The 12,522-nt window shown below is 49.3% G+C and overlaps 1 protein-coding gene across 1 annotated transcript in view; it reads left to right on the plus strand.

The window, feature by feature from the left end:
* The first annotated feature begins 432 nt into the window (after window positions 1-432).
* LOC138467186 (centromere protein L-like) overlaps window positions 433-12,522 on the plus strand; it is a 43,443-nt gene continuing 31,353 nt past the window's right edge. Inside the window, exons 1-3 of the mRNA XM_069607246.1 lie at window positions 433-642; window positions 1,556-1,606; window positions 8,903-8,989. Coding sequence (XP_069463347.1) covers window positions 433-642; window positions 1,556-1,606; window positions 8,903-8,989 — 348 coding nt within the window. The remainder of the gene's footprint in view (window positions 643-1,555; window positions 1,607-8,902; window positions 8,990-12,522) is intronic.

The raw sequence follows: 12,522 nt of genomic DNA on the forward strand, positions 1-12,522 counted from the left end.
TAAGCAAAGATGGCAAGATGAGGCACTCTGAGTAATGAGTCGGGGTATAAGGTAACTAATAACCACAGCATTCTTTAAAAGGATATGTTCTTGGGTGCAAAGGGGATACAAGTGACTTAACCAGTCTCTAGGACCTACAAGTGACCATGGGAAGCAGTTAGCAGTCAATAGTACCTGTTTGAGGTTTTTGGTGGTCCGGCAACGCTGAATCAGACTTCTAGGTTCTGTGAGACCGATTCAAAGATCGGGAGAGTGCAAAAAGCAGCAGCTAAGGGTCCTGGTGGCTTGACTGTGTTGAACAGTTCTTGAAAACTGCTCAAGCAGTTCATCAACATAAACACTAGGATCCCGGCTGTCTTGGCTTGCAGGGTGCTATGACTCAAACCCCTGGGGCTCAGGGACAGGATGAGTCTTTTTCTTGTGCTCCCAAACATGGCAGAGGCTGGTAAACTACTGCAGGGGTCTTCCAACATCCTGGGTCTTGCTGTGGGTAGCAGAGTGGAAGGTCTTGCCACAGCAGCAGGTCACCCCTCAGGCTGCTCTGGGTTCCACTTCAGGGACTCAGGGACAAGATGGGTCCTTGTTCTCGGACTCCCAAACAATGGGGAGGCTGCCACACAACTGGAAGGGTCCTTCAACACGGTGAGGACCTGAGTACCACTGTGGCTGGCAGAGAAACAGGTCTTGTTCCAGCAGAAGATTCACCCCCAGTGGTCCCTGGGGTTCGTTAGGGGACAAAGCTTGCCTCTGGATCAGAAAACACCTGCCTTCACCTCACAACTGTGGGCCTTTTGAAAGCACTGCTCTCCCAACAGGGTCTATCCAAATTCTCTTCAATGGTTGAAGTACAAAAGGTCATTCAAAGAAGTGATGTGAGACACTTTGCTTTAAAGCTAAAGGTCCACAGGTGATTGGACTAAAGCTAGCCTCCTTTGAGGTCCCTGTAACGCTCACCTGGTATCCACGGGGACGTCACTCAGCCTATTCTGACCTCTTACGACCTCAAACCCTTCCCTGGAGTCTACTCGACTGGAGACTGGGCCTGAAACACAGGATTGGTAAAGTTTAACTCCCTATTTTCTCTGTGTGCTTTAACACCTTTCTTCCCCGGGGTCCAACCCTTCCCTTTGATCCACAGCTCACCTTGTTTTCTTGGAAAGTGTGCTCACCGTCCTGCTTTCAGCGCAGGGGCGCGTTGATTGATGCAGGCTCGTTGCTGCCTAGTTACTTCACTGGCAAGAGTCCGACAGGTAAGTATAATGAGTCTTTTGAACAGTTCTCCAACTTCATTCCTTTCCTTGCTTAGATGATGACCAGCGTCCGGGGATGGCGAAGTGCTGCTGAGATGAGTTGCGCTGAAGGTGAGTGAGAGCGCGATGCGCGATGCAACCCTTTTGTATTTGTATTGAACTGAGTTCTTTTTCTGTGTCTTTTAGGTGCCGCAACGTTTTCAGCGTGGATGCCGGTTATGAAGAAGAAATGCGGTGAGTAAGCGCGGTATGCAGCGCCTTTAGATGCTTCCACGCTAACCTGGAGTGTCTTTTCCCTCTTGCAGATGGATGAGAAGTTCCGGAGCCAGAGTTCCCCCAGACCGGCTGGGATTCAGGTAAGCGTTTGAAGCTCGTACAGTCCTTAAAAATAAGCGAAGATTTGCTGAATGCTTACTAATGCCTTTTTTCTGTTCTTTTCCCTTTTCCTTAGGAAGCGGCGTGCTGGGATCGGAATGACACCGTCGAAGATGCCCGCAGAATAGAAGAAGCGATGAATGATGGGTAGAAGCGCCGCAAGGTAAGGCTTTTCCTAACGGTGTTTTGTTCTTGCAGGAGCTGAGCGCAGAAGAAAGATGCAGGCCTACTGGAGACTGATCCGAACATGGTGAGTGTCACGCTGTAGGTGCAGAAAACACAAAGCATGTTTCTCAGCCTGGGCGTGGCTTAAATAGTCTATGGGTATCCCAGGTGTCTCTGGCCTGAACCACACCCAAAAGACTAGACTGCACATTCAGTTCTGGGAACCGAAATATGTGGGGGCATCTATCTTGTCCCCATCAATGCACTACAAGTCTGATCCCCAATGTTATCCTATGGGAGTGAGTGAGTCTGGTGCCACAAGCGCCAAGTCTGACTCCAAGTGGGTCTTTGGAGGGATGAGATGCCCTTGAGGGCCATGTAGGTGATCCTGGCCTGGCTCCAGCCCGACATCTTGGGGGGCTGGAGACATGAGGGGCAGGAATCATGACAGCACTCCCCCCAAGGCCCTTCTCAAGGTGGCTCTTCTGTCTGGTCCTTGTTTGTTTGGATGGTTTTGATGAAATCGTCTAAGAAAGCGAGGTGCATGGATGTACTCACAAGGCTCCCATGTCCTGTCTTGTGGACCATACTCGTTCCAGTCTACTAAGTAGTACAATTTGGATCTGACGTACTTTGAATCCAGGATGTCCTTGACTTCGAATTCTGGCTCCCCGGCGACTACTACTGGCTGCGGTGGCGTTGCTACCCGGGTCCCAGGTTGAACAGGTTTAAGGAGAGGCACGTGGAACACAGGATGAATCTGCATGTTTGACGGCAAAGCTAGTCTGACCACCACAGGATTTATCACGGAGGTGACGGTGAATGGACCCAGGTTTCTTGGACGCAAAGTTCGGGTTCCTTTAATGGACACTTGTTTAGACGCCAGCCAGACTTTGCCTCCCACTTGGTAGTTGGGGGCCTTAGCTCGGTGTTGATCAGCAAACTTCTTTTGGCGATTCTTAGCTTGAAGTAGGTGTTCAGCTGCCCTTTTAAAGGTTTGAGAAATGGTTGTGTGCAAGGTTTTGCCTGCTGGCATTTCCAGGGTTGTAGGAACGTCCAACTCAGAAGTACGTGGGTGCCTGCCATACATGGTATAAAAGGGTGTCTTCCCAGTGCTGGTGTGTAAGGAATTATTATAAGCATATTCAGCTATCCATAATAGGTCAAACCAGCTTCCTTCAGCTTGGTGTAACATACAATGCAGATACTGCTCGAGAGTCTGATTTGTCCTCTCAATTTCACCATCCGTTTGGGGATGGTGACTGGTGGATAGCCGGATGTCGATCTGGGCCATAGAGCAGTACTTTCTCCAGAAGTTAGATAAGAATTGAGTACCTCGGTCTGAGACTAAAACTGAAGGAAACCCATGGAGCCGTACGATGCCTTCAAGAAATACCTTTGCCAGAGTAGAAGCATTTGGGAGCCCCTTAAGAGGAAAGAAATGTGCCATTTTTGAAAATAGGTCCACGACCACCAGAATAGTGTTAAACCCTTGACTGGGTGGTAAGTCAGTAATAAAATCGAGGGACAACGTGTGCCAGGGTGCTGGTGGGATTTCCAATGGTTGTAATAGCCCAGCCGGTTTTTGCTTGGATGACTTGTTTGAGCACACACTCCACAAGATAGGATGAATTGGATAATGTCTTCACGCCACGTGGGCCACCAATAATTTCGTTTTACCTTGGCTAGGGTTTTAGCGATTCCGCGGTGGCCCTCGATCAAGGAATCATGATAACCAGACATGACTTGTTCTCGTAGTTCTTGGTTTGGTAGGAATAAACAATTCCTGAAGTAGGGCAACTGATCTTTTATCATGTAATGTTCTCCTTGTGCACTCCACTCTTGTAATTGCTCCGGACTCATCAGGTTTTGGATTTCTTCATGTAATTCTTTGTGAGTTATGGTTGCTGTGATTCCTCGGAGCTTGTCACTCGGGATGATTGCTATTGGGTCAGGGGTTTGATACCCTTGCTCTTGCACCCCCATACGGGAAAGGGCATCGGCATTCCCGTTTTTCACCCCTGGTCGAAATGTAATCACGTAGTCATATTCAGCAAAAAAAAGAGCCCAAAGTAGTTGTCGTGAGGATTGGGCCTTTGCCGTTTTAGGTACTGGAGGTTCTGGTGGTCAGTTATTACGGTGATTGTGTGTCTGGCGCCAAAGAAGTAGTGCTGCCATGCCTTAAAGGCTGACTTAATGGCTAGGAGTTATTTGTCTGTGATAGCGAAAATGAGTTCACGGGGTGTGTATTTACGCGACCAGAAGGCAACAGGGTGTGACTGGCCCGTTTCGGGGTCCTTTTGTGAGAGGACGGCTCCCATAGCCATGCTTGAGGCGTCTGTTTCCACCAGGTATGGGAGATCAGGGCGAGGGTAGCGTAAGATTGGGGCAGATGTGAATCTTGCTTTGAGTTCCTGGAAAGCTTCCTCAGCTTCTGTTGTCCACTGGAACTTTGTGTTGCTTTTCCTTAGCAATGAGGTGATGGGATGCACGATTTGCGAAAATCCTGGGATGATCCAGCGGTAGAAGTTTGCAAAACCCAGCATACTTTGAACCCCCTTGAATGAATTTGGGGATGGCCAGTTCAGGATAGCATCTACCTTGTGTACATCCATTCGGATTCCATTCGGGCTGAGAATAAAGGCCAGGAATTCCACCTCGGAGACGTGGAATGGGAACTTTTCGAGCTTGGCGTAGAGCTGGTGTTGACAGAGTTTCTCCAATACGGATCGGAAGTTTTTAACGTGGTCCTGCTTTGATGCGGAATATACTAGAATATCGTCGATGTACACAAGAGCACAGACATCAATCAATTCCTGTAGGACATTGTTCATGAAGTATTGAAATGCTGCAGGCACGTTGCAAAGGCCAAAGGGCATTACTTGATATTCGTACAAGCCGTATTTGGTGCGAAAAGCGGTTTTCCATTTGTCCCCCTATTTTACACGAACAAGGTGATATGCCCCCCTCAGGTCTAGTTTTGTGTAGATTTGGGCATCTTTCACTTGATCAAGCAATTCAGGGATCAGTGGCAGGGGGTAGCGTTTTTTTACGGTAATCTGGTTCAGTGCATGATAGTTGATGCACGTTCTCAAGTCCCCCTCCTTTTTCAGTATGAAGAATACAGGACTGGCTGCTGGAGACTTCGAGGGACGGATGAACCCGTTGGCCAGGTATTGGTCAAGATAGGCCTTCAGGTGCTGGTTTTCTGGTTCCGTGAGTGTGTAAATTCACCCACAAGGTATCAGGTCGATTTGGCAATTGTATGGTCTATGCGGTGGCAGGGTATTAGCCTGTTCTTTCTGAAAGACATCTTGAAAGTCCAGGTATTGGTATTCACTTGGTAGGGTGCCGATTGCCACAGTCGCAAGCGTGGAGGTTCTGGTGACTATTGGTTGTTTCTCTTGGCGATAACATGTGTGGGCGCAAGTCTCGGGAAAGGCCAATTCTTTTGCTCGCCAATCGATTTGAGGATTGTGAGCTACCAACCATGGCATTCCCAAAATCAACCGGAACTGTGGTGCCTTAATGAGGTCGAAAACGATAGATTCTTGGTGTGCATCCTGGCACAGAAGGGTTAAAGCTGCAGTGCATTGGGATATTGGACCAGAATCTATTTCCGTGCCGTCGATAAGTGGTAACAGTGTCGGTGGTTGATTTAGGGCGTAACGGAAGCCCCATCTTTGCCGCAAGATCCTGATCGATGTAATTCCCAACGGATCAACTGTCAATGTACGCTCTTACTGCGTGCATGTCATGATCTCTGCTTCCAAAAGGCCAGGACTTACCCAACTCCCTTGGAAGCAGACCCATAACCCAGGTTCCGAGTGCCAGCAAGTCCCAATTGGGACCTTTTGGACCCTGTCCTGGCGCCAGTGGCGCCAGGCTCATAAATATGCCCAGTCCCAGCGCTGCAAGCGCCGGGCTCATAATGCTTGGGCGGATTTACCTGCAGCAGACCATGCTGCTTACTTACCTGCCAGTTGAACCCCTGATCCTCTTCTGTTTGGGACTACTTTTCCTGTTGGGTGGGGCAGGAGCCACTCCCTAGGTTCAGAACACTGGAACTCTTCTGGAAAGCAGGAACTCTTTTCTTACCTAGGCGTGGCTGTGGAAGGAGACACCTAAGCACTACAGGAGGCTATTTAAACCACACCCGATGGATGAATCTTGCTTTGCTTTATTCTGCATCCTCTGCAGCAGAACGCTCATCGTGTCTTCTGCATCTGATCCTGGGCCTAAAGGAAAAAGGCTTACCATCCTGAATCCAGTCTTCAGCAACATCTATAAAGACAAGAAAGAACAGGTTAGCACTACGGTCTTCAGTGACAGCGCATCTCTTACCTGGTCCATCGGCTGTCATCAACGCCTCGCGCAGCATTCCTGCATCTGAAAGACAAAGGCTTACCTACTCTTCACGCGCTCCGGAGGTCATCGCACTGCATTCCGGCATCTGAAAGACAAAAGCTTACCAACTCTTCGCACGGTCCGGAGGCCTTCGGCGCTGCATCCCGCATCTGTAAGACAAAAGAAGGTGCGTTTAAAGACATTGGGTAACGTTAAATACGCACGTGCCATTACTCCATCCACGCCGAACTCAGTGGGCATTCCGGCATCCTTCAGCAGCTCCGAACTGGTACCTGCAAAATAAAAGGACAGTTAGTGCGCATCGTGAAGCAAGCAACAAGCGCTTACTTACGCGCTTCCAGGCGCTTCTATTCCGCATACGGGTCCATCCTCAACTCACTTCAGCCAGTCAACCGCCATCGCCGGAACCCTGCAAAATAAGAGACAGCATTACAAAAGACTTTTAAAGACATTTGAAATACTCGGAACTCACCGTTGGTGAAGTAAACGACGGACAGCAGTCCTCTGAAGTCAAGAGGCCTGCGCTACCTATCCAGTGAAGAAACTGGTTACAGCACCCTGCCCCGAGGCAGATGGAGAGCTCGGCGTTCACTTACCTAAGGTGAGAGCGTTAACCTTTGGGGTTCTACAGGAGAGGAGAAAAGGAAAGAGATAGGGACACCCCAATAACCCCAGTTCATTAATCCCATATTTTCTATCTGCAGACATCTTACTCTTCGAGTCAGGCATACAGTGCACAGAGGTCCAGCCCAAAGAGACAACCGGGTGCTACACATCACTTTTGAAGATACGGTAGTCGCCCAGTCAAGACCGGCGCCTCTGCGAGAATCAGGTGAGCGTTACAGTGCATCCGAGATGGTTGTTGGTGATTGATCAAGACCACAGATAGTGCAAAATGGGAGGTCTGAAGTTCACTTTCTTCGCTTGACAAGTGGACCCCTACACTTGCCGGGCTGGGGAGTTTTCCGATTCCTTGATGGTATCTTCCTTGTCCGTGGACCCTACCATCCTCCTCGATGGCTTCACAGGGCACTCTTTAAGGAAATGACCTGACCGTCCACAGTACAGACATAACTGCTGCTGTCTCCTTTTATCCCTTTCCGCTTTAGTTAAGGGGGATCTGACCCCCCCGATTTGCATTAGTTCTCCTGAACCTTCCGTTGTGCGGGCAATATTGTCCTTTGAACGCACATACATAGGGCGAAGGTCCGGTCTGGTTCGATCTGCTCTTCGGTCCTGCAACCTATGATCCAGTTGAACAACAAGGTCAATGAATTCTGAGCAGTCTTTCGGGGGGTTCACTACTTGTGCGAGAACATCCTTGAGCTCCCCCCGCAGCTCCTGATGAAATAACGTGGTTCTCTTCTCCACTGGCCATTCTGCTTCAACTACGAGTCTATTGAACATGCCTATGTATGTTACTAGGTCTTGATTCCCTTGGCGTAGGGACAGAAGTTCGTTGTCTAATGCCTGCCCATGAGTACGACGGGCGAACGCTTTTCCATCTCCTGCTGAAAGCCCCTGAAGTCATGCAGCAAAGGATCATCTTGGGCCACAAAGGGTACAGACCAGTCCGCGGCGCTACCACTCAGGTAGGATAGCACAAAAGCGACCCGTGATTGGTCATTCGGAAAGGCCCCTGGTCTACAAAGGAAGTGCAGGCGGCACTGGTTCATGAATGTTGCAAACCTCTTGGGATCGCCTGTAAATTGTTCGGGCGGGGCCAAGGGAACTGCCCCAGGAAGGGTTATCTGAACGGGATTGGCTGTTGGTGCTGGCATCGAGGGCACGCTTCCCGGCAATGGTGCATGCCCTGCTTGTGACTGGAGAAGTTGCCGGCTTAAATCATCAGTGCGTTCTTTGGCAACTATGAGCTCTCTCCTCAGGGTGTTGGTCTCCTGCCTGGCTGCATGTACTTCGGAACGTAGCTGCCCCAACGTGTGGGCTAACTGGTCGGTTTCTGACGTTTCCATGACGCCCATGTGGATTTTGATGTGAGGCTTTGTGTTCTTTAATGCTCACCTGGTATCCACGGGGACGTCACTCAGCCTGTTCTGACCTCTTACGACCTCGAACCCTTCCCTGGAGTCTACTCGACTGGAGACTGGGCCTGAAACACAGGATTGGTAGAGTTTAACTCCCTATTGTCTCTGTGTGCTTGAACCCCTTCTTCCCCGGGATCCAACCCTTCCCTTTGATCCACAGCTCACCTTGTTTTCTCGGAAAGTGTGCTCTCCATCCTGCTTTCAGCACAGGGGCGCGTTGATTGATGTGGGCTTGTTGCTGCCTAGTTACTTCACTGGCAAGAGTCCGACAGGTAAGTATAATGAGTCTCCTTTCCTTCCTTAGATGATGGCCGGCGTCCGGGAATGGCGAAGTGCTGCTGAGATGAGTAGCGCTGCTGGTGAGTGAGAGCGCGATGCGCGATGCGACCATTTCGTATTTGTATTGAACTGAGTTCTTTTTCTGTGTCTTTTAGGTGCCGCAACGTTTTCAGCGTGGATGCCGGTTATGAAGAAGAAATGCGGTGAGTAAGCGCGGTATGCGGCGCCTCTAGATGTTTCCATGCTAACCTGGCATGTCTTTTCCCTCTTGCAGATGGAAGAGACGTTCCGGAGACAGAGTTCCCCCAGAGCGGCTGGGATTCAGGTAAGCGTTTGAAGCTCGTACAGTCTTTAAAAATAAGCGAAGATTTGCTGAATGCTTAACAATGCATTTTTTCTGTTCTTTTCCCTTTTCCTTAGGAAGCGACGTGCCCGGATCGGAATGACACAGCCGAAGATGCCCGCAGAATAGAAGAAGCGATGAATGATGGGCAGAAGCGCTGCAAGGTAAGGCTGTTCCTAACAGTGTTCTTGTTCTTGCAGGAGCTGAGCGCAGAAGAAAGATGCAGGCCTTCTGGAGACCGATCCGAACACGGTCAGAAAACACAAAGCATGTTTCTCAGCCTGGGCGTGGCTTAAATAGTCTCTGGGTATCCCAGGTGTCTCTGGGCTGAACCACACCCAAAAGACTAGACTGCACATGTAGTTCTGGGAACCGAAATATGTGGGGGCATTCATCTTGTCCCCATCAATGCACTACAAGTCAAATCCCCAATGTTATCCTATGGGAGTGAGTGAGTCTGGTGCCACAAGCGCCAAATCTGACTCCAAGTGGGTCTTTGGAGGGATGGAGAGGCCCTTGAGGGCCATGTAGGTGATCGTGGCCTGGCTCCAGCCCGACATCTTGGAGGGCTGGGGACATGAGGGGCTGGAATCATGACAGCTCTCCCCCCCCAAGGCCCCTCTCAAGGTGGCTCTTCTGTCTGGTCCTGGTTTGTTTGGATGGTTTTGATGAAATCGTCTAAGAAAGCGAGGTGCATGGATGTACTCAAAAGGCTCCCATGTCCTGTCTTGTGGACCATACCCCTTCCAGTCTACTAAGTAGTACAATTTGGATCTGACATACTTTGAATCCAGGATGTCCTTGACTTCGAATTCTGGCTCCCCGGCGACTACTACTGGCTTCGGTGGCGTTGCTACCCGGGTCCCAGGTTGAACAGGTTTAAGGAGAGACATGTGGAACACAGGATGAATCTGCATGTTTGACGGCAAAGCTAGTCTGACCACCAAAGGATTTATCACAGAGGTGACGGTGAATGGACCCAGGTTTCTTGGACGGAAAGTTCGGGCTCCTTTAATGGACACGTGTTTAGACGCCAGCCAGACTTTGTCTCCCACTTGGTAGTTGGGGGGCCTTTGCTCGGTGTTGATCAGCAAACTTCTTTTGGCGATTCTTAGCTTGAAGTGGGTGTTCAGCTGCCCTTTTAAAGGTTTGAGAAATGGTTGTGTGCAAGGTTTTGACTGCTGGCATTTCCAGGGTTGTAGGAACGTCCAACTCAGAAGTACGTGGGTGCCTGCCATACATGGTATAAAAGGGTGTCTCCCCAGTGCTGGTGTGTAAGGAATTATTATAAGCATATTCAGCTATCCATAATAAGTCGAACCAGCTTCCTTCAGCTTGGTGTAACATGCAATGCAGATACTGCTCGAGAGTCTGATTTGTCCTCTCAATTTGACCATCCGTTTGGGGATGGTGACTGGTGGATAGCCGGATGTCGATCTGGGCCATAGAGCAGCACTTTCTGCAGAGGTTACATACGAATTGAGTACCTCGGTCTGAGACTAAAACTAAAGGAAACCATGGAGCCGTACGATGCCTTCAAGAAATACCTTTGCCAGAGTGGAGGCATTTGGGAGCCCCTTCAGAGGAATGAAATGTGCCATTTTTGAAAATAGGTCCACAACCACAAGAATAGTGTTAAACCCTAGACTGGGTGGTAAGTCAATAATAAAATCGAGGGACAACGTGTGCCAGGGTGCTGGTGGGATTTCCAATGGTTGTAATAGCCCAGCCGGTTTCTACTTGGATTACTTGTTTTGAGCACACCCTCCACAAGATAGGATGAATTGGATAATGTCTTTACACCACGTGGGCCATCAATAATTTGTTTTACCTTGGCTAGGGTTTTAGTGATTCCGGGGTGGCCCTCGATCAAGGAATCATGATAACCAGACATGACTTGTTCTTGTAGTTCTTGGTTTGGTAAGAATAAACGATTCCTGAAGTAGGACAACTGATCTTTTATCATGTAATGTTCTCCTTGTGCACTCCACTCTTGTAATTGCTCCAGACTTATCAGGTTTTGGATTTCTTCATGTAATTCTTTCTGAGTTATGGTTGCTGTGATTCCTAGGAGCTTGTCACTCGGGATGATTGCTATTGGGTCAGGGGTTTGATACCCTTGCTCTTGCACCCCCATACGGGAAAGGGCATCGGCCTTCCCGTTTTTCACCCCTGGTCAAAATGTAATCACGTAGTCATATTCAGCAAAAAAAAAGAACCCTAAGTAGTTGTCGTGAGGATTGGGTCTTTGCCGTTTTTAGGTACTGGAGGTTCCGGTGGTCAGTTATTACGGTGATTGTGTGTCTGCCGCCCAAGAGGTAGTGCCGCCATGCCTTAAAGGCTGACTTAATGGCTAGGAGTTCTTTGTCTGTGATAGTGTAATTGAGTTCAGGGGGTGTGAATTTACGCGACCAGAAGGCAACAGGGTGCGCCTAACCCGTTTCTGGGTCCTTTTGTGAGAGGACGGCTCCCAGAGCCATGCTTGAGTCGTCCGTTTCCACCAGGTATGGGAGATCAGGGCGAGGGTAGCGTAAGATTGGGGCAGATGTGAATCTTGCTTTGAGTTCCTGGAAAGCTTCCTCAGCTTCTGTTGTCCACTGGAACTTTTTGTTGCTTTTCCTTAGCAATGACGTGATGGGATGCACGATTTGCGAAAATTCTGGGATGAACCGGCGGTAGAAGTTTGCAAAACCCAGCATACTTTGAACCCCCTTGAATGAATTTGGGGATGGCCAGTTCAGGATAGCATCTACCTTGTGTACATCCATTCGATTTCCATTCGGGCTGAGAATAAAGGCCAGGAATTCCACCTCGGAGACGTGGAATGAGCACTTTTCAAGCTTGGCGTAGAGCTGGTGTTGACAGAGTTTCTCCAATACGGATCCGGCGTGTTTAACGTGGTCCTGCTTTGATGCGGAATATACTAGAATATCATAGATGTACACTAGAGCACAGACATCAATCAATTCCCGTAGGACATCGTTCATGAAGTATTGAAATGCTGCAGGCGCGTTGTAAAGGCCAAAGGGCATTACTTGATATTCGTACAAGCCGTATTTGGTGCGAAAAGCGGTTTTCCATTTGTCCCCCTGTTTTACGCAAACAAGGTGATATGCCCCCCTCAGGTCTAGTTTTGTGTAGATTTGGGCATCTTTCACTTGATCAAGCAATTCAGGGATCAGTGGCAGGGGGTAGCGGTTTTTTACGGTAATCTGGTTCAGTGCGTGATAGTCGATGCACGTTCTCAAGTACCCCTCCTTTTTCGGTATGAAGAATAGAGGACTGGCTGCTGGAGACTTCGAGGGACGGATGAACCCGTTGGCCAGGTATTGGTCAAGATAGGCCTTCAGGTGCTGGTTTTCTGGTTCCGTGAGTGTGTAAATTCGCCCACAAGGGATTTGTGCGCCGGCTATCAGGTCGATTTGGCAATCGTATGGTCTATGCGGTGGCAGGGTATTAGCCTGTTCTTTCTGAAAGACATCTTGAAAGTCCTGGTATTCACTTGGTAGGGTGCCGATTGCCACAGTCGCAAGCGTGGAGGTTCTGGTGTCTATTGGTTGTTTCTCTTGGCGATAACATGTGTGGGCGCAAGTCTCGGGAAAGGCCAATTCTTTTGCTCGCCAATCGATTCGAGGATTGTGAGCTACCAACCATGGCATTCCCAAAATTAACCGGAACTGTGGTGCCTTAATGAGGT

This window comes from Ambystoma mexicanum, chromosome 4q (genome assembly GCF_040938575.1).
Source record: "Ambystoma mexicanum isolate Mex_15411 chromosome 4q, UKY_AmexF1_1, whole genome shotgun sequence".
NCBI lineage: Eukaryota > Metazoa > Chordata > Amphibia > Caudata > Ambystomatidae > Ambystoma > Ambystoma mexicanum.